Source organism: Podarcis raffonei, chromosome 1 (assembly GCF_027172205.1).
Source record: "Podarcis raffonei isolate rPodRaf1 chromosome 1, rPodRaf1.pri, whole genome shotgun sequence".
Taxonomy (NCBI): Eukaryota; Metazoa; Chordata; class Lepidosauria; order Squamata; family Lacertidae; genus Podarcis; species Podarcis raffonei.
Window position 1 is genome coordinate 106,703,688 of NC_070602.1, and position 22,673 is coordinate 106,726,360.

General features: G+C 41.0%; 1 protein-coding gene across 2 annotated transcripts in view; it reads right to left on the minus strand.

The window, feature by feature from the left end:
* The window catches only part of RBMS1 (RNA binding motif single stranded interacting protein 1), a 117,126-nt gene extending 94,722 nt beyond the window's left edge, over window positions 1-22,404 (minus strand). The window contains exon 1 of one of the 2 annotated variants that reach the window (XM_053408044.1): window positions 21,728-22,404. In XM_053408044.1, coding sequence (XP_053264019.1) covers window positions 21,728-21,802 — 75 coding nt within the window. In that variant the 5' untranslated portion in view covers window positions 21,803-22,404. The remainder of the gene's footprint in view (window positions 1-21,727) is intronic. The other variant, XM_053408035.1, reaches the window with a different exon arrangement.
* Between the last annotated feature and the right edge of the window lie 269 nt (window positions 22,405-22,673).

The window sequence follows — 22,673 nt, forward strand, 5'->3', positions numbered from 1 at the left end:
CAACTACCATCATCTTTGACCACTGGGCATGCTGGTAGGGGGCAGATGGGAGTCAGTATGTCCATTATCTGGAGAGCTACAGGTTCTGTACTCCTTATAATCTTTGAATGAAAGGTGATTAGATAGATAGATAGATGATAGATAGATAGATGATAGGTATGCATTATATCTTGACACTCTTTGTGTCAAAACACATTCTTTGTGTTTTTAACCTAGAACAGTGGTGGATCTTGGCATCTCAAATTTCAGTGGCACCCTGTGTGATGCCAGAATCTGGTGGCCCCTGCCTCTCACCTTCCATTGGGCGTCATTGCTGCAGCACCTGCTGCAGTGCCCCAGAAGCTTAGGGCCTGGTGCAACCAAACTGATTGCACTCCCCTAGATCCGCCTTTGCTGAGAAGGATAAAGGATGATGGAGAAGAAGAGTAGCTACCTGTTTCTTTGCATTTTCAAAATCTTCTGACAATTTCCCCACTATATTAGAAACATTTACTAAGAACAAGAAACTGAGTCCCCATCCACATTTACAATAGCAGATTTAAGTGCACAGTTGCAGTTATCATCTTCACCAGCTTAAGAAGTACATAAATAATACTCAGGTTGTTCACAAGATTTTGCCTCTTATTTAAAATATGGGAAACTGCTCTCGGTTTCATTCACTGGAAATAAATTACTCTGAATCTGGTTAGACTTACTTTCATGTTAACAGACACATACAAAGAAAAACATTTTTTGTGATAGAACTGAGGTTTTCATTCATTTTACTGTAGGCTAAGAACAATATAAGTCTCTCTCCCTCCCTCTCTCTCTGTATCTTACTTTGTTGTGCATCCTTAAGAATCCATATTATTTTTGTGCAACCCAACTCTTCTATCCTTGCTTTAATGATTTTCTTCCTTGGTGAAGAAAATCCTTGGTGAAGAAAATCCATGTTGGACATGGATACACACTCTCTCTCACAAACGTATATATCTTATTACATCCCACTTTCATGTTAAAAATTTGCAACCAAAAGCTTGCAACACAGCAATAAGAACAATTTTTTTAAAAACCACAACCCACAAAACATCAGTAAAATAGAAGAATAAAAGACAACATACCTAAAGTTGAGAGCAAGTAAGAAATGAATTACAATTAAAAGTCCGGGCATTTTTTAAATCTTCCCACCTGATTCTTAATATTGGGTGCTCAAAGACTAGATAGTGATCATTAGACTAGTGTTCATTATACATTTTCAGCTGCAGCAACATTATGTAGTTTCTGACTTATTGGCTTGATGGAGTAAATTCAGAGAGGAGGGGAATAGGCAGATAAATAAAAAGAGCTCCTTGCAACCTGAGAAAGATGTTCTTTCCCACTGTATTGTACTCTGATACACACTACACACCGTCTCTCAGATAAACATAGTCTTCCACTAAGAAAGGTTTGGGCACATTAATTAAAACAAGCATTGTTTAAAGTTATTATGGTTCTGCCCCCTCAAATGAATCATTCTGTCTAGTCATGTCCAATCTATTAACTAAGACACAAGAAAACATTTCCCTAACTTTTGTAACTCGTTTTTCAGCCTGGTTTCTGTTTTCCTGAGTTGCAGCCCTCAACAGGTTCCACTCCTATGTTTGCTAATAGGGATTAATTACAGAAACAAGGCAGCTTCTTATCTACACAGGATGAAGGATAATAATGCAAAGGAGTGCTGCTGTGCAGATACCAGTGAGTGTCATTTAGGATGCAATCCTAAACACACTTATCCGGAAGTCAGTATCTTTGAACTCAGTGGGAATTAGTTCTGAGCGGGCCTGAATAGGAATGTTGAGCTGTAAGTCTCTTAAATAAAAGACTTCTGGTGAGAGACTTCATTAAGAAAGATGAAAGGTGGCAATAGTTACACTTTCTTGGAGTATTATCATTTTAGAATATTAAGCATGTAGAGGCATTGCCAGTAGTAAGTAGTTTTATTTTCCAAATTCATGTCATTGTTCATCTGTATGTTGCTTTCTCTTGGTACTTCAGTTCTATCCAACAAGACTTTTAAGTAGAGCTATTTCTCAGTCTGCATCTGTACAGGAATTGAGTTTGAGATGTTGTTATTGTTTTATCAATTCTTGTTTGCTGCGTTGGGCTCCTCTGGGATATAAATTTAATAATAAATGAATAGATAGATAAATAAATAAATAAATAAATAAATAAATAAATAAGTAATGTGGCTCTAGCACATCCTAGCTCATTAACTGGGGAAATAGGTAATTATTTGAAATTAATTAATTAATTAATAATTCTCATTTTGATCTCTAGGGCCAAACAGGCCATAATATTAATTAATGAATTTTGTTTATAATTGATTCTTCTCTGGTTCACAGGCTATATATTTGTTCTTTGGGGAACATATTGAATCTCAGTTCAGCCCTTTAGAAAAGCTTGCAAACCATGAGAATTTAATTCTCAATATTCTGAATTGCTTATATAATTCAATTCAAAAGTCATAGTTCTGTCACCAGCACATGATTCTCCATTAAAATCAATTCAATCTCATAGAAATGAGGAAGAAGAATTATAGGGTATAACCTCGCCATTCATTTTTGTGCAGAATCTGCCATTTCCTCTTTATAAACAGCCAGTGGCTAACATGCCTAAGACTTAATGTTCTCATATCCTGGTTTGATTTACAACTCTACTTCTGGGGGTTTGTATAGGAAATCTGACACTTCACAAAATAGATATCAATAGGACTGTCAGCTGTCAACACTGCTGGAAAAGAACTTAATTAAAACATCTTGAATAGAACATTAATACTTTGCCCCAATAGTCCTGTATTTTATATTACTGAGGAACTCTTGGGAATAAAGGAAAAATGTGCTGAACATTTAATTATACTTGATAAGGTCTAGTGGGGTGGAGCAAAAGAATAAAGCATTAATTTTGCAATATATGTAGTAGATGAGCATTGCCTGCAGACCTACAGACCAGCTAAAAAATGCAACCATACATCCACAAGCCCGGCGTATAAATCCATTAGTATTTCATAGTATTGTGCATAGTGTTACATTATTCTGCATTACTTGATTTCTAGCTTCTGTTCCATCATATCTAAAACTTTATTCTCTGTGTACTCAGGAAGCATAGGAAACAGTTACAGATTACTGCTTTCTGCTCCTGTTTATGTGAAAAGTTCCAAGAACGGCAATCATATGAGTACAATGGAGGTCTTTTAGCAGTGTGCTGACACGAGAGAGTCATGGAACTATGTTGTTTAATTGTGTATTCTCCAGTGCTAGGCAACTCTCCAAAACCTTATTGTAAACATTGTATAAGATTTGCCAGGATCAGCACAATAATGGAACTCATGTCTTTATATGCCTAACCAAAAGTGACAGTTACTTCTTCTTTAGCATTTAGATTTCTCTTACTCTGGATTGCAGATTGTGACTTTATGCCTTTGACTGACCTTTCCATGGACATGATTAAAACCTGCCATTTACAGCTCCAGCCTCATACCAAGCTCATGTACTGGCATATTTTTAAAAATAATAATAACAATACAGAAGCACTCATCAGTTAACTTGGGATTGCCTGCCTTTTTACTCCCCCAAAATATTCATTTGTATGGTAATATATGACAACAAGCAATAGATTAAAGGTGAACATGCATATTTCGCAATCATTTTGTGCACATTTCTAATGCAGTCAAAAATGTGCAGTTCTTTCTCAACGTGTTTGTTTGCCGTGCTTTTAACTATTGTCCACCCACATTTGAATATTATCACTATTAACTACAGTGGTTTATAGTTACTGTGTTATGGGACAAAGAGTATAGTGCAAAAATAACAGAGACAATTTACTGTTCAAAGAATGTGATTTATATAGTTCAAATTTCCATTGTATATTTGCTCTATAGTTGCTCTACAGAAAATAATGATAATAATAATCATCATCATCATCATCATCTTCTAGTGCAGCTATTACCCCAAAATATCTACTATCTATAACCAGAATAAACCAGACTTTACTTTCTCCTGCGTCTAACGATTGCATGTTACAAATGCCAATCACAGTACATTTTAATATAAATAAGAAACCAATCTCTCATCCTTCAACTTTTTACATGATGTCTTGATTGAAATAATCCAATTTATATGGAGGTTTTCAGTTACAAAGACAGACCATCTCAGGCTCTGAAAGGTACAAGGAAAAACAAAAAGGAACTGCATGGTATGATCTGCAGCTATTCTCACAATTAAATGTTTTAGAGTCACGTGGTTGACTGGCAATTTATAAAGAAACAACAAGAGAAAGCATCCAACTGGTAAAAAGTTGTTCCCAAGCAGGTCAAAAAATGTTAGCCTATCTTAGATTTTGCAGTGCAGTATCTTCTTTTAAAACCAAAATTGTGAAAGTCAAAATTTTCATTGGCACCAGTCTCTGGTTTTGACATATTATTCTTTCCCCCTTCTCTCAGTGAACAACTCATGCATTATTTCTGTCTGATTCAAGAAGTCCATTGCCAAAGAGCCAGAACCATTCACCAAAGAGCAGGTATGTCCATTTTGGCTACCTCAAGAAATATAACTGATTATATATATATTAATGATTAAATGAAAGCAAGTCTTGTTTATAACAAATGGTATTTGCAGTGAAATATTGCTATAATGTACCATCACCTCTAAACAGGAGTGTTTCTGTTCCGGGTTCCGGCCCTGTAGTCTTCACCAGGGATACAGAGACTCAGGCAAGCCAATTCACTTGTCTTCCTCACCCCAGTTTTTTTGTTTTATTTTTCCAGCTAACTTTCAACATTCTATGTTGTGCTTCGAGACCAGTCCTGTTGGCGTTCATCCACCATTCCTTTAAGTGTGCCATTAGATGAATGATTTATGCAACATTGGTAAGAACTATCAATTTGACAAAAGGCACAATGTTCATAACCCCGTTATCATATCCTTAATATATCAGTATCTAAAACATTTACATTTGATAATTCTCTGTCCCATGTTATAATTTATCTAGGAATATCTATAAACCTTTTGAACTGCAGGACATATACATGTGCTTTTAGGTTCACAGAGTCTTCCTTCGGTAATTTTGTTCTGCCTTGTGTGCCACTGCAAGCCTTTAAGACATGGGTAGAGTTGCACTGGGCAAAACTGCAGCTTTAGAGCAAACTTTTCACATGACCAGTTTTCCATCTGTAGAAAGCCACCATGAGAGTGGGAGAAAAATAAGCTATTATGGGCATCCAACATTGATGGTCTGGTTCAGCTCTCAGGAAATCCTATCAGCTGGAGAAGCATCATCATTGGCATAACTGTCAAGTGTCCCTTATTTGAAGGGACAGTCCCTTATTCCAGCACCATGTCCTGCTGCTGTCCCTTATTGATGGATGTCCCTTAAATGTCCCTTAAATGATGTCCCTTAAATTTCAAAGGAAGCAGCTCCTCTCCCTCCCTCCCTGCCGGCCAGGGAGGAAGGAGGCTCCAACTGTGTTGCTTGGCTATGTTGCTCACCCAATAAGAAGTCTAAGAACGACTGGGGGGTGGAGCTTGCATGCCTTGTGTGTGGCTAGTTAATGCAAGCTGAGGGGTTTTTTGAATGCTGGACGCCATTTTGTTGCACGTGCTGCTGCAAAGCCAGGCTGAGGAGCCATCTTAAGTTGAGGCTGCATAGGCCTTGTGGTGCATGTGATTCAGATTCTATTCAGTTGAACCTCTGGTTACAAAGTTGGTTGGACAGTGTTCTCGAAGCTACCAGCATGAGTTTGACCAGACTGTAGGAGGACAGGAAGGCTGGAGTGCCTGGAACAGGTGAGGCTGCCGGTCCCTTATTTTGGCTGCTGGTCCCTTATTTTCAAATCTGTAAGTTGACAGCTATGATCATTGGCCAATATGTAACCCTTGTATCCCAAATGTTAAGGGTCTGTGCCATACCTGGACAGGTGCTAGAGAGTCTGTGGACCTAGAAACCCAGGTCTGCACTCCTGCCTGAATCCTTTGTGCTGTCTGCCCATTGGCTCAATAGGCAAAATCACTCCAAAGCATGGGAAGGAAGGGGCTAAATAGTATGCTTGGCAGTGGCACTCTGTCATATTTTGAGATTTGACTTGCAGTCCACTTGATAAAAACAATAGTAGGTTAAGCTATCTGTCAAAAACTTTCTATGCATGAATCTGGTCTACCAAGACAACAAACAAGATGGACTAGCAATAGGATTCTCCTTGTCAGTAACCCCCTGTTATCGGTTAAATTGATATATTAGATTTGCTGATCTCATAGCAAATAATTGATACAATGTCTTTCCAAGCTGATGGGTGAATGCTAATGGCAATTAAAAATGAGAAGGATTCATTTTCTTCCTGAAAGAAGTTTACTTTAAAAGCATCCTTTTTACTGGCAGTACAACTAAAATTGTAACACTACATATTAATCATGCCATGTACTTATTCATTTCACTCATCCTTGCAACCTAAGCTTCCCATTAAGTATATGACTTTCAGAAGAAAGAACTAGAGAGCATTCATTATTCACATAGTGCAATATGTTTCCTTGAAAAGGACTGTTTAAATCATTCCCACTGCATCGTTTGATTTGAATTCCCTGTAACATGTTCGTCATGAGACACATTCCATTCTTATGACGTGCTTCATTGATGAAATATGTGTGCTTCTTAGCATCATGATGAATTCTGTCCTTTCAAAGAAATTATGCTCAATATTGTTCATATGTGGCTAATATTGTACCTTTGATTATTCACATACATTGGTGGTGCTGCCCCACTGATATGCTCCTTGCCATTTCCATTTGCTCAACCTACTTTACAGAGGACAACCCTCTATCTGAAGGGCTATCAGAGGACAGTCCTTCTGGAATAGGTTATGAAGATCACTGGCTGGTCTTTTTAGGAAAGTTTAGAGCTCCAGGCAGGTGTGATCCACAGGGAGAAATAACTAAGAAGTTGAAGAAGCCATATGTAGTGGAACAATGGGGTTGACCTAGCACACTCAGTTCAAAAACTCTTTCAAAGTTCAGAATGCTATCTGAGGGAGCTCTGATTCACAAAGAATCCCTGCCCACTGAAGTAAAAAGGACCCAAATAATACAAGTGGCATTCCAATGCAGGACTACTAATGAGAAAAGAGGGGTCCATAATGGAAGGAATACAGGGTATAAATGAAAGAAAATGAATCAATATATTTTTGCAACGGGAGCGTACTTTTCCTGTCATGCACCGGCAGCATGAAACACCTTCTGAAAACTAAGATGTCTCTTTCTTAGAGAAAAACGTAAGAATGGTAATCAAATAAAACATGTTTTTACAAGCTTCACTGAATCACAACACGAGATGCTGAAGCCCCCAAGACATTCCATGAACTTCCACAAAACGTGGACCCAGATTTATCCTTGCAAGTCGCTTATTGGATCAGGAACTGCAGGCCTACAGTTCTGCACCCAATGCACCTCAGAATGCATACCTTACTCTAGATACATACTCAGTAGCTGCACGGCTTTCAATGGGATGCACCGAGACCACAAAAATCAGTAACAGAATATATTTCTTGGTTTTCTTACTCAGAAAGGAACCACCATCTAACAACAACAACAACAATTTATTATTTATACCCCATCCATCTGGCTGGATTTCCCCAGCCACTCTGGGTGGCTCCCAACAGAATTAAAAGCACAATAAACCATCAAACATTAAAAACCTCCCTAAACAGGGCTGCCTTCAGGTGTCTTCTAAAAAGTCAGATAGTTGTTTATTTCCCTGACATCTGATGGGAGGGCGTTCCACAGGGTGGGCTCCACCACTGAGAAGGCCCTCTGCCTGGTTCCCTGTAACCTCACTTCTTGCAGGGAGGGAACTGCCAGAAGGCCCTCGGCGCTGGACCTCAGTGTCTGGACTGAATGTTGGGGGTGGAGACACTCCTTAAACATCTCAGTGCAAACTGAAGTGCTGCAAAGGTATAACTTTTACATAGCCCTGTCCACTTAAAATCATAGGATGCTGCCTTATGCTGTGTCAGACCATCTAGTCTAGTATTGTCAGAAACGCCTAGCAGTGGCTCTCCAGGGTCTATCCCAGCTAGAGATGCTAGAGACTGAACCTGAGAACTTCTTCATGAAAGCAGCTGATCTACCCACTGACCTACCGCCATTCCCTTGTGGCAGCAAGTGTGAATATTGTGCATATTACGGATATTGTACATATTGTGAATTGTGCAAATGGAGCAAAAAAGGCAAGTTACTATTATGACACCTTAGCTGAGATATTTGTTCCCTCTTGCCTGTTTGCAAATGTATTGTGTCAAGTTGGAAACTGAATACCGTGGTACCTCGGGTTGAGAACTTAATTCGTTCTGGAGATCTGTTCTTAACCTGAAACTGTTCTTAACCTGAAGCACCACTTTAACTAATGGGGCCTCCTGCTGCCGCTGAGCTGCTGCTGCTTGATTTCTGTTCTCATCCTGAAGCAAAGTTCTTAACCCGAGGTAATATTTCTGGGTTAGCAGAGTGAGTCTGTAACCTGAAGCGTATGTAACCTGAGGTGCCACTGTATACGGAGGGTGGATGACCAGTGCTGCACTTTCAAAATTGTATGAAAAGTATTTAATGGAGTTAATTTAACTTCCAGAAACATAGTGTTGCTGTGCTAGGTAACTGTTTACTGATCATCTGTTTAATCAAACTAGAAAGGTATGATCCCTAGCTCCTTGGGATTGTATTCCCACCCAATATATAGTTATAGAGAAGCAATATTAGTACACTTTTAGAACCCTTTTGTTTTCGTTTTCATTTACATATTCACTAAATTGTGTTTTCCATTATTTAAGTTTAAAATATCCCTAAATACAGGTTTTTCATTCTGTGACACTCTTCCGAAGTTTCATTTATTTATTATTTTAAACCCTGCTTCAGCTTCCTTGTTTTTAAACAGAAGACATGACAGACACAGATGGAGTGTTGACTTTGTGTGTACTAGCTATGATGCTTCTTTCTTTCTTTCTTTCTTTTTTTCTTTCTCTCTGGGGCAAGGAGACACTTCACCTTGGCAGAATCAGGTGACAGACTCCAGCAGTAGATAGTGACAGACCTATTTGGCAAATCATTGTGACTAGAGGGCCAGAAATCTCTTGGATAGATAGATTAGATAGATAGATAGATAGATAGATGATAGATAGATATAGATAGATAGATGATAGATAGATAGATAGATAGATAGATAGATAGATAGATGATAGATAGATATAGATAGATAGATGATAGATAGATAGATAGATAGATAGATCGATAGATCGATAGATCGATAGATAGATGATAGATAGATAGATGATAGATAGATAGATGATAGATAGAACAGAAAAATAAAAATATAATTCTAGAATAGTAACCAATGGCCATATCAATTTAGTGCTCCTGCTGTGCTTGCAGGCTGCTAATGGTGATGTAACATCAAGACCCAGACACACAGCTATCTAGCCAACATACTCAGAACATAGGCTTCCAACCTTATAGCACAATCCTAAGCATCCCAAGTCCCGTTCAGTTACATGGAGCTTACTTTTTCTCTACATTTAGAGGATGGGGTGTTCCTGATTTAAAGCAATAAAGGTAAAGGTACCCCTGCCCGTACGGGCCAGTCTTGCCAGACTCTAGGGTTGTGCGCTCATCTCACTCTATAGGCCGGGAGCCAGCGCTGTCCGCAGACACTTCCGGGTCACGTGGCCAGCGTGACAAGCTGCATCTGGCAAGCCAGCGCAGCACACAGAACGCCGTTTACCATCCCGCTGGTAAGCGGTCCCTATTTATCTACTTGCACCCGGGGGTGCTTTCGAACTGCTAGGTTGGCAGGCGCTGGGACCGAACGACGGGAGCGCACCCCGCCGCGGGGATTTGAACCACCGACCATACGATCGGCAAGTCCTAGGCTCTGTGGTTTAACCCACAGCGCCACTCACGTCCCCTAAAACAATAAAACCATTTAAAAACCTTCAAGGTAGCTCACAATATTTGCTAAAACACTACAAGACAACCCAACAAAAATTGAGAGGATAATAGAAGAAAAAAAGTTCACAAAGTCAACATATACCATAAATGGGAATTGTGGTTGTACTCAGTGTAGCCCTAAGCAGATTGTTCCATCAGTGCAATGGAACAATCTACCACCTCAGTCCTCCACACACACACTCAGTTTGTTCTGGGATTTCTCATCTACCCTCCAGAACCAATTTGGGGGGTTGTGTGGGGTGCACATAGAGGCAGGAAAGGTGTGTGTGTGTGTGTGTGTGTGTGTGTGTGTGTAAAATATCCTTGAGCTAGTGTTAATCCTTGTACTAGTGCAAAAATTCAGTTGGATACCACCCCATTGTATATCACCTCATTTTTTAAATTAGGAGGTCATTAAATTGTTGTTAACCTATCTTTTTTCATTTGTTTAACATTTCTTCTTATATGCAAAAAAATACTAAAAATACTTTTTAGAAAGTAAGACATCAAGACCTCACAACAACAGACAGTTCTTCCATAAGAGGCACATCTTATAGCCGGTAAACTGTAGTACATTGTAGCACGCCAATGACATGTTGTCATAGATAGATTTGTTACTTCCAAAGCTTTCCCCACCTTTTAAAAAGACCTACATTTTAAGAATATTTCTGTAGCATTTTGACTCTTGTGCCTTCATGTCCTGAGGTAGCAGAAACAAACAAGGAAATCCTAAATATAAACTACAGGAAATAAATAGATGTGAAACCATCAATTCTGAGCAAAGAATTTGATAGAGACTGCTCTCCACATATGGACAAATTCTCATAGCACATCTGGAATGGTTCACTCTATCTACGAAACCTCTAAAAGGTCCCTGTGTCTGTGCACATTTCACCCACTTTTGGAAGAATAAGAGGTTCCAAAACACAGAAATTCAGCTGGTCTTCTAGCTAACCAAAACATCTTTTTGAAAGGTAAAACTGAGATTCTCTTCCACTGTCACAAAGATTTGTGTCCAGGTATACTGGTATTTGTTCATTTCTGTGTCCCTCCCTGCAGTCATTCCTGATTCCCATATCAAGTATGCATTGCCGTCATTGTCTTCCAGCCCTCCAAAGAAGCAGGTGTTCATTTTCTTGTTTGCTCTTCCTGAATTATGATTATGTTCTGGTCATGTAGTTTCCTTGAGTGCTGCAGAAACATCTATAACCCAAGTGAGTGCCTGCAGTGCCACTTGAAAGTGTTATACAAGTATTAATATTTTTATGCTGACAGCCATTCACATCTTTCTCAGGCCAAAGGCCTACAGCCAACAAGGTCTAATCATATGCCCTGAAGGAAGATGTAGTTCTATGAAGTGTAGGTTCACATGTAGACAAACCCAGGCTCAGAGCACTTCACATGCATTATCTAGTTGTAATCCTTACAATGGAGGTCAACAGCAACTCCCATATTGCAGGTGGGGAGATGGATGCTTGGGGAGATGCTTAGGCTTGCCCAAGATCACCTAATAAGTTCATGGCAGAGATGAGATTCAACCTGGGGAATTCCGGGTTCATAAGTTAGTCTATTTAACCACCATTTAACCACTACACCTCCCTGGGCCAGGGAGGTGATTAGTGCCTCTTTACGAGAGGGGATGGCTCCTGCCTTTTTGAAGGAGGCAGTGGTAAAACCACTCCTTAAGAAACCATCGCTAGATTCGGAAAACCTAACTAACTACCAGCCAGTTGCTAATCCCCCTTTCCTGAGCAAAGTTCTAAAGCAAGTGGTTGCAGACTGGATCCAGTTACTCTTCGAAGAAACTGATTTTCTGGATCCATTTCAATCAGGGTTTTGGCCCAGTTTTGGCACAGAAACTCCTTTGGTTGCCCTGTATAATGACCTCTGTTGAGAGAGAAACAAGGGAAACATGCCCCTGTTAATTCTCCTTGACCTCTCAGTGGCTTTTGATACCATTGACCATGCTATCTTTCTGGAGCGACTGTCTGAACTAGGGGTGGGTGGCACTGCTTTGCAGTGGTTCCAGTCCTACTTGGATGGTCTTTCCCAGAGGGTGTAGCTTGGGGAATGCTTTTCAGCCCCATGGAACCTTCAATGTGGGGTTCTGCAGGGCTCAATCCTATCCCCTATGTTGTTCAACATCTACATGAAACCGCTGGGTGAGGTTATCCAGTGGCCTGGATTACGTTGTCAGCAGCATGCTGATGACACTCAGCTCTATTTCTCCTTTACATTTGCAGGTGAGGCAGTGGAAGTGCTGGACCAGTGTCTTCCCTCGGTGATGGATTAGATGAGAGCCAACAAACTGAAACTCAATCCAGATAAGACTGAGACACTATTAGTGGATGGTTCCCTAGACTGGATGAGTGGGAGTTCACTTGCTCTTGATGCAGTTACACTTCCTCTGAAGGAGCAGGTTCAAAGCTTGGGAGTACTACTGGATCCTTTGCTGTCACTCAAAGTTCACATGGCCTCAGTGACCTGGAGTGCCTTCCATCAGCTTCAGCTGGTGGCCCAGCTATGCACCCTATCTGGACAGGAATAGCCTAACTATTGTTGTCTATGCTCTGGTAACCTCAAGGTTAGATTACTGCAGTAAGTTATACATAGGGCTGCCTCTGAAGATGGTTCGGAAACTTCACCTAGTGCAGAATTCAATGACCAGGTTGTTCACTGGAGCAAGATGGTTTGAACATATTACACCGATCCTGGTCTGACTGCACTGGCTACCAATTAGTTTCTGGGCCCAATTCAAAGTGCTGGTTTTTACCTTAAATGGCTCAGGACTGCAATACCTCAAGGACCACCTCCTTCCATATGAACCTACTCAGACCCTCAGATCATCTTCTGAGGCTCTTCTTCATGTGCCTCCTCCCCAAGAGGTTTGGAGGGTAGCAACACAAGAAAGGGTCTTCTCTGCAATGGCTCCCCATTTGTGGAATGCTCTCCCCAGGGAAGTTCGCCTGGCACCTTCATTATACACCTTTAAGTGCCAGGCAAAATCGTTCATTTTTAACCAGGCCTTTGGTTTATTTGATTGACATCCTATGCCCTTTTAAAATGTGATGGGGGGGTTACTGGGTTGTTGTTTTTATTTTGATTATGTTCTTTGTGGTTTTATATTTTGATTTTATTCTGTGAATTGCCCTGAGACCGGCGGGTGTAGGGCGGTATATAAAGTCAATAAACAAATAAATAAAAATGCACTACACCAGCTCTAAAGGCTGCCTTCACCAACCTGATGTCTTCCAGATGTTGTTGTAGTACAACTCCCACCAGCATCAGCCAGCATGGTCAGTGACCAGTGATGATAAGATTTGTAGTGCAAAACATCTGGAGGATACTAGGTTGGTGAAGGGTGTCAGTATACCTGAAGAAGCATCTCCACCCTCATCGCTTAGCCTGGACACTGAGGTCCTCCTCCGAGGGTCTTCTGGCAGTCCCCTCACTGTGAGAAATGAAGTTACAGGGAACCAGGCAGAGGGCCTTCTTGGTAGTGGGGCCCTCCCTGTGGAGCCCTCCCAGTAATAATAATTATTATTGACAGAATTATAGAAACTGCGTGAGAAGATGGATGGAACTGGTGTGCTGGCTAGTTGTACTCAAGCCTGATCTCTGTGTGGTTGCTTTGAAATGAATGCTTGCTGGGACTGATGGGAACTGTAGTCCAAAACGTATTGAGGGGAACAAGTTTGGGGTAGGCTGCATTAAGGTCCCCAGTGTGTAGTCATCATACCATGGAGAGGAAACTCATCCAGAGGGAGCAAAAAGCTGTACATGTAGGTTCAGATCATGGATACAACACTCTTCACAGCTCCATAAGACGTATGATAGAGGATAGAGCAGCTCCAAAAGAACATGAAATCAAGAGAGCTCACATAGAACTGAATGACTCATTTAAAATAAAAGAATAACCCAAGAACAATCAATGCCTGTTTTCTCAAACTTATCACAGGAATAACAAAAGATATATTAGGGGACCAAACTAGAAAAGACACACAAGATCCATGGTCAGCTCTCCTGACATTTCTATCAGGATTTGTTCTGTGGTACTGAAGGGGTCAGTAATCTATTCCTCATGTCATTCTTCAAATTCAAATGCCTACACACTACAAATGCTATGTGTGAGGAAATGTGTAAGTTTCCCTGCACTGCAACCGAGTAACATTACCAATGGGGTTTGCCTTTTACAGCATTTTAATTTTTTTCAATGAGGAGACAATATTTATATCCATGAGGAAGAATATTTACTTTGGGGGACAGAATTAAGTCTATGAAGGACAATGGTTAAAACAGTCATTACTAAAGTTCTTTAGGGGAAACATTCACTGTTTAAAGTAGTATCGGATGTATGGTGTGAATATGGCCTATGTCAAGTTAAAAATGTGATCGTTTTAAGAGTTTGCAGTAGTGTAGGTGGCCGTCAGCTCCTATAGTTGCATCATTTCAATTGTTCCAAGTTTCTGGAGAAACAGCGGTGAAATGCTGTTTTCAACCATTCAGTCCTGGATGATAAATTTATTGAATCTCTTACAATGTATATGTTTTCTGGCTCTTGTATCAGGGCCTGTATTGACATTTTTGGTTTATATATCATTAGATAAAATATGTCCTAGCAGTTCTTATTTCCCCCCCAAAAAGACTTAGGAAAAAATGATACATGGATTTTGCATACTAATATGATATAACAATCAACATTTGTTTGGAATCAGCAAATAACATTCACATATGACCAGCTAGCCAACAACAAACCATGACTTAAATGTCAGCTACTGATCATGGCTTGCTAGAGAGCAACATATCACTCTTCCTGGTTTAGATATAATGGGAAGCTAAGTCTTCTGGAGGGATGTGGGTGGCGCTGTGGGTTAAACCACAGAGCCTAGGACTTGCCGAACAGAAGCTCGGCGGTTCAAATCCCTGTGACGGGGTGAGCTCCTGTTGCTCGGTCCCTGCTCCTGCCAACCTAGCAGTTTGAAAGCACGTCAAAGTGCAAGTAGATAAGTAGGTTCTGCTCCGGCGGGAAGGTAAACGCCGTTTCCGTGCGCTGCTCTGGTTTGCCAGAAGTGGCTTAGTCATGCTGGCCACATGACCTGGAAGCTGTAAGCCGGCTCCCTTGGCCAATAAAGCGAGATGAGCGCCGTAACCCCAGAGTTGGTCACGACTGGACCTAATGGTCAGGGGTCCCTTTACCTTTACCTTTTAAGTCTTCTGGGTTTGCTTCTCCACTAGCGCAAATGTTATAAGCAAAGTGGGAGTGATTTAGTAGTGTGCACTAGCAAGCTGCTAGTTCATAATAAACCATGATTAGCCTGAAAGTTTGATTCATCCTTACAGGAGAAAACAGACACCATGCAGATAAGTTGTGCTGAACTAGGCATCATTGTTGTGAAATCCTATCACTCTAATACTTCCCAGAACCAAAGAGTTTGGCTAAAACTTGGTAGTCTAGTTACTTCAAATCTGACAGTTATGTGGGAAGCTCAAGTTTTATGTTTCGGCTGGCCAAAGGCAGGATACATTTTATATCCTATATTCATTTTACAGTATGCAACAGCCAGCTTTAAAAAAGCTGCATTCGCACAGCACCTTTGTTTCACAATTTTGTTTTGTTATTAAGCTAAGGGCGGGTGGGGAGGACCACTATAACTACATTTTCAGAACATTTTTATGGTGTTGTAAATCACCCTGAGTGTTGTGGCTGCAATTGGAGTCCAGAGTATAAATTCTCTTTAACAGAATTAATAAATAAATTTAGAGATGGAAAATAACAAAAAGGAACCTTTTTTTTTAAAAGGGCATTTATCCTAAGCCAGTTTTCTTCCCTTTTAAAGAGTAAGGTAGAAGTGGGATTTTACACATAAATTGAAATATATACACCTTTTTGCACACACCAGCTCCCTAAACATTGTTAACTCACAGGAAGCACCTTGTTCAAAATGTTGCTTAACCTTAGAAATTGCTCTCTTTACTTTTTTTTTTTTAAATCCTGCATCATTTATCATTGTATTTCTAAACTTGCCTTGAAACCAATATTGAAGCATAGTATAGAAAGATATGCAGGTATGCAAATGAAAAGTGGGGCAATTCCCCTCTTCAACCTGCTGCTTTCCAACTCTGTACTTTACACAGTGAGCCATTGGAGAACACTGCCATCAATGTGTGTCTGTGAATTCCCTTGTTGCATGACACTAATTAGGTTTTTGCAGTTCTTATCATGGAAAAGTGGATATTACGCTACTATGGGAACTGTGGATAAGCAAAGCCAGCTTGCTATGGAAATGATAGATGATAACCTAGTAGATATTTAGTTGCATATGCTGACACTTTGAAAATGTCTCAGATTTTAGGAAGTGTTTTGGAGAACATTTTAAGAAAGCATATTTCCGTTTTCAGGCCTATTAGTTTCATCAATGTTAAACAACTAAATATACATGTGTTAAATGGAGGTAGAAAATATCATTTATTCACTTATTCAATGGGATTTGAAATTTGAAATTGAAAAACTGAAAATTTGAAATTTTCAGGGACAGTTGTCCCTGAAAACTGTGAACTGTGAACATGGTGTTTTAGGAAGACAGCAATCCTTTCCAGAACAGGTTGAATACCATTCTCTTGGTGGACGGACCATCAACCAAGATTGCATGGTCTAACTACCCACAAGAGGATTTGGTTTATTTATTTGTTTGTTTCATTCACTTATTTTTTCAGGCCACTGCATAGAGTACAGCTTAGGCTGTAAATATATAAAGGTTGGTCAACCCTGGGCTAGGTCAACCACTGTTGTTCATTCTGGTATACAGTGGTACCTCAGGTTAAGTACTTAATTTGTTCCGAAGGTCCGTTCTTAACCTGAAACTGTTCTTAACCTGAAGCACCACTTTAGCTAATGGGGCCTCCTGCTGCTGCTGCACCGCCGGAGCACAATTTCTGATCCTGAAGCAAAGTTCTTAACCTGAAGCACTATTTTGGGTTAGCGGAGTCTGTAACCTGAAGCGGATGTGACCCGAGGTACCACTGTATATGATATCTTGACATAGCTATTTCACTACCTATACCCACAATAATGACCATGAGAGAAAAGTACATTGTGTTATCTTTACAATCTGTTATCACAAGGCCATATCCATTTTTGTAATACTTAAATACTATGCACATGGCTGCAGTTGGAACATATTCAAATAATATTTATGGTATACAGTCGGGCTTCCAGCCACGAAATTACAGCTAAAATGAATTGTGGATTTTCCTTGGAAAATCTTAATATAGGTCTAGCATCAAACTCCCAAATTTTCCACATATCATACAAATGCTACAAGAGCATTATTATAGGAATTCCAGAACAAAATTCAGTCCTGCTGTTCCGAAGTTTATTATACCACCAAGCAAGCACACTAAAGAAGAAGAGTGTTGGTATTTGAAGTTACTGTGTTTGAATGTATCAGGTACTTCACAGCATTAACAGGAATAAACAACTATATTTAAAGTGTTCTCAAAGCAAAATGTTATAGCATAACCAGTAGAGTTTGTTTATGTACCGTTCATGATCTGGAGATAAGGGCAAAATTAAAGTTTCATAAACCACACGGCAACAGTTTGTAATACTTTCACCCAGGAGAGGCTATATTAAGAAACATGGTCATTACTTTATTACGACTAGGTAAAAAGCTATTGTATTTGTCTGCATTCCAGATGGTTTAGCCACTGTCATGAAGTTCTGAATTCAACAAAATGCAAGGAGAACCTATAGTATTCATCATTAATATTTCTGCACTTGCATTGTATTACAACTTTTGCTTAGTAGAGCAGGTCAGCTGTGCAAATATGCATGTTAAAATGGCCTCTGTTTTATATGAATGTGAACACAGCCTTAACGTTGCAGTTATCACCTGCTAATCATGTCTCCATTGTAAAACCAGATCATTTATTCTGCAGGAATATAAATAGTATGGGTAGGGTCCAGCCAAAGCTAAGTGATACAGTGATACAGATATAAGTGTTTTCCCCTGGAAATATGTAGTACTTAAAAGAGTTTAACTTCAGCTGAATGATCACCTATGAAATCTACCCAAAAACTTATTACAAAATAAATTGTCTCTATTTATAACAACAGACAGAGGAGAATTCTTATTCAAAATCTATTCTATACATGATAGCTCTTTCTATTTTGAGAAGAGTCATTGTGTCCTTGATCCACAAAATTTACCATCTAAATGTGGAGTAGGGAAAAGAGATGGAATCACAGCTACTTACACTACTCTGTGCTTTCATCGTATGACTATATTGCAGAAATAATGAGAATGTTTCATGACTAACTGCAATGAACACATTAAAAATGAAGATTGGGTCGTTTAAATTGCTTCATGCATTTTGAATCTGATGAATTCATTTACAGTCATTAAAATATCATATAGGGATATTTGACCTTACAACCCCATTTGGGTTGGGGTTTTTGTTTTTTTGTTTTTTTGTTTATAATGAATATTTTTGCTAGCTTAAAGATGGGGATCTTTAAACTAATTCCAGTAGCTTGTCAATTCACTTCTTTTGATGGCTGTGTAATTTTTATTTAAATCTGCTTTAAAGAAAAATCCTATTATATCACATTATTTCTAAATGTGCTATATAAAACCTGTGGAGCACTTCTATTGCTGCCATGTAACAAAACCTGAAGCCACTTGAACTACTGGAGTATTTAAACCTATTTGGGTGAGTGTGCGCTTTTAAGCTAAATTACAGGGCAAATGAGCTTTTGTGTATGGAAACAATTTGCCCACATGTCCAGGCCAGATTTATGTAGAGACAAGAAATGGCTTACTTATTCCACTGAATTATACAAAGTAGCTGTCTGCCCTTTTTCAATTGGAACCATCTATAATTTGTTTTTATTTTCTCCCTCTCCCCTTAAAAAAGAAAAAAAGAAAAAAGAAAACAAAGAGCAGGATCTCACTAAATCAGGAAATTTGGATATAATCATCAAATCTAGCAGTTCATATATGTAGGTCAAATTGACGTGTGAGCTTCCCTTATGAAACAAAGACTAATGTGATTTCAGACCATAATTTCATAGGAGTAACTGCAATACATGTTTTGAAGAAGTCACTGACTATAGAATAAATCAATATTAAATACTTTATACAGGAAGCATACTTTCAGAAGATGGTCCTTGAGGCTTTTCTCTAGATGATATCCTAATTACAAGTGCAAGCTTATTACAGTTTATCTCTCCCTTCAATTATTTACAGGGCAAAAAAGGCAAGAGGTACTGCATTAGCTATATTAAAATATTGTGTGCTTTGTTTCTCTATTATTAATAACATACAAAAATAGCTCAGGCAAATATTCCCGTGCAAAAGTGTGCTTTCCCCACCTGAGCTCATTCATTTATTATTCATATTGTTATGTGCAGAAAAGAAAAACAGAAAAGAAAAACACACCAAACCCTTTAGGCTTCTACTCTGCATTACTGAAATAATGAAGGGTGCACTTCAGTCATAAACCATAACACTTGGTAATAAATGATTCTGTTGTCTCATATGCATGCGTTGGCTTAAACCTGAGTCGACACAGAGCTTCTAAGCACCAACCATATTCCAATGCCTACTATGGTTTCAATTCAAAATATCCAAAAGTGCTGATACATTTAGTAAGACAACAACAACAACAACACGAGGTTACTTTTTATGAAATGCAGCTAATCTGTAGCAACTTGATGTGAAATAATGTGATTGCTAACAGATAAGAATTTGCCAAGCTCAAACTGCTGCTGCCAAAGACACCAAGGCAGAGAGAGTTCAGAGATCCATGTTTCTCAAAGCAGGAGGCCAAGGGTTCCCAATATAGCTGCTGGGAGAAGTGTGAGTTCCTTCCCATTCCCTCTTATCATAGGCTCAGCACTCCTGCCTACTAGCCACAGCCTGGTCACTGCTCCATTTTATAATTTACAGGCTTAGGTGGCTTCCCTCTAAGAGAAGCAAGATTCTATTTAGGTAACTAGCATGTGAACTCTTCTAGTTTGTATAAAACAAATGCGAAGATTTGTGGACTTTGGGGATACCCATGTGAACACTAGCAGTCTCAGATTAATTTACTGAATGTCTGAGAACATATGTCAATAGACACACACACACAATTAGTAGGTGCTAACAGTCCTATTTCAGTGATTGTCAACATTCACCTGTCTATATGTAAGTTTTAAGACAATTTGTCTGAGACTGTCAATGTTCACAACTGAATTTTCACATTCATCACATTTTGGACGGTTGCATTTTGGATGGTCCGTTAGCTAGAAAACCATTACTGTATAATGATTGTCAAAGTTCACATATGATACAATTTGTGTATTGTGTGCAATGCTGGTAGCTGGAGAACATTTGGGATGCCAAATATTCCAGACAGTTGATGCAACCAGCCCTGAATTTGCCAGTTTGCAGCATGATGTACCGACTGGCCTTAGGGATTCCACAGGCATCCATAGTCACAGACATGAGCATAACAAGAGATGTCAAATGCACTTGAACAGAAAAACAAAACAAAACAGCAAACAACAAATCCATCTGCAATCAAACTAGCTTCGAGTGCTGTACTTTCACTGAAAGAGATTCCTCTGACTCTCATCATCCAGTGATGAGAGATAAATGAGAGTTAAATCTGAGCTTCATTAAAATGTAAACCACAGCTACTGACAACTGATTTCATTTTTAACAGTCTGGCTAACATTTTAAATTTCTGAAAGCAAACTTTCAAATGCACACCATCACCGTCATTTTAAAAAGGGTTTTCTGTTGCAATCCAGCTGTTTCCAGACTTGAAAGTATCTTTAAGGTCAGTTGCAAGTTACAATGCACTTATAAGAAGGGGGAAAGGCAACAGAATGTGGATGAGGGCTGGCTAAACTTGATCCCATTTTGTTACTGCACAGAACAGAGATGGAAGGAGCGGAAATGGGGAAGGCTTCACTTAAATCCCCAAGGGAAGCCCCAAAGCCCAGGGGCAGCGAAATGCCCATCTCCGCACTGATCTCTATTTAGCATTGTGGAAGGGGAGAAAAGAGCGTTGTCAGCTGAGGAAACATCTCAGAAGGAGGCAGAAAAGAAAAGAAAAGAAAAAGAAAAGAAGAAGGAATGTTCTCTGGATGAAGGAAGGCAGCGTGAGGAAAAGGGGAGGGGTGAAGAGGAGGGGAGAGAGAAGACAGCTGAAGACAAGGGGAAAACAGAGGAGGAGAAGGGTCAAGAGTGGCTGATAGACATGAGAAAGGAGGGAAGCCTGGGAGATGGCAGCAAGGCAAGAGATGGGCACAGAGAGGCAGCTCTTGCAGTTCAGTGACCCAGCCAGATTCAGAGGGGAAAGCCTGACACTCATTTCTTTCTTTCTCTCCCAAACACACGCAAATATATATATATATATATCCTGAGAGGGAGCAGAGGAGAGGCAGAGCCAGGAAAGGGGCTGCAGGCTCTTTCCTGTATGTGTGTATGTGTGTGTGTGACTGTAACCTGATGCCATCCCCAAGAGCCTTCCCCCTCCCCCTTCCCCCAGAGCACCCCCTCCCTCCCTCCCTCCCTCCCTCCCTCCCCCTTCCCGGCTATAGTTAGCAAGCCTGCAAAACTGCAGCCCAGCCCAGCCCTGCCGCCCCCCTGTGCCCTTCCCTGGCAAGGGAAGAAGAAGAAGAAGAAGAAGAAAAAGAAGAAGAAGAAGAAGGCGGAGGAGGAGGAGGAGAGAGGGAGAGCAGCCCGGCGGCAGTACCGTACCTTAGCCTGCAGATACTGGGGGTAGTAGTAGGTGGTGTACTGGGGGTACATCTGCTGTTTCCACACTTTGCCCATGAAGCTGGAATAAGGGAGCCCGCAGCGCAGGGATGAGGGAGGGCACTTGACAAGGGGAGGGGAAGTGGGGGGGGGGAGAGAGAGAGGAAAGAGAAGGAGACGGAGAAAGGAAGGCGCGGGAGGGGGGGGAGAGGCTCGCTCTCTTGCTCTCCCTTGCGCGCGCGCTCTCCCGCTCTCCCTCCAAATGTCCCTGGCTCGGCTTCTTTTTTCCTGGCGGCGGTAGCTGCGGGGCTCCTCCTTCCTCGGCTGAGCCCAGACCTTCCTCCTCCTGTTGTCCTGAAAGGCGTCAGCGGCGGCGGCGGCGGCGGCAAGAAAGAGGCTGCAGAGGGCACCGAGGACGACACCAGAGCGCTCTCTTCTTCTCCCTCACACTCGCGCGCGCGCGCGTGTGTATGCGCGAGGGGGAGGGCGCGCGCGCGCGAGGGCCGGGAGTCGCCTCTCTCTCTCTCTCGCTCGCTCACTCGCCTCAGCAGCCCAGGCACGACCAGGGAACAGACGGCGCTACCACCACCAGCGCCCGGCCGGTTGGGAAGAGTCCTGCGCGCGGGCGCGCGAAGTGGGGTGTGTGTGTGTGTCGCTGACTGGAAAGCCGAGGGTGTCGTGCCCGCTGTGTGGCAATGCCAAGGGGTGGAAAGGAAAGGGCCGGGGTGAAAGAGAGAGAGGGTGGGGGTGGAAGAGAAGAGGCGAGGAAAAGAGAGGCGCGCGGGGAGGGCAAGGTGGGCGGCGCTTAATCCCGCCGAGGGTGGGACGGGCTTCCAGTACTACTGACTTGGGGGAAGCGCGCGCGGCGAGCGCTCCGGAGTAGCGTCCAGCCGGTCGTCGTGAGGGGAGCTCCGAGAGGCAGCCGGGCCAGCAAGCGGCGGGAGCCGAC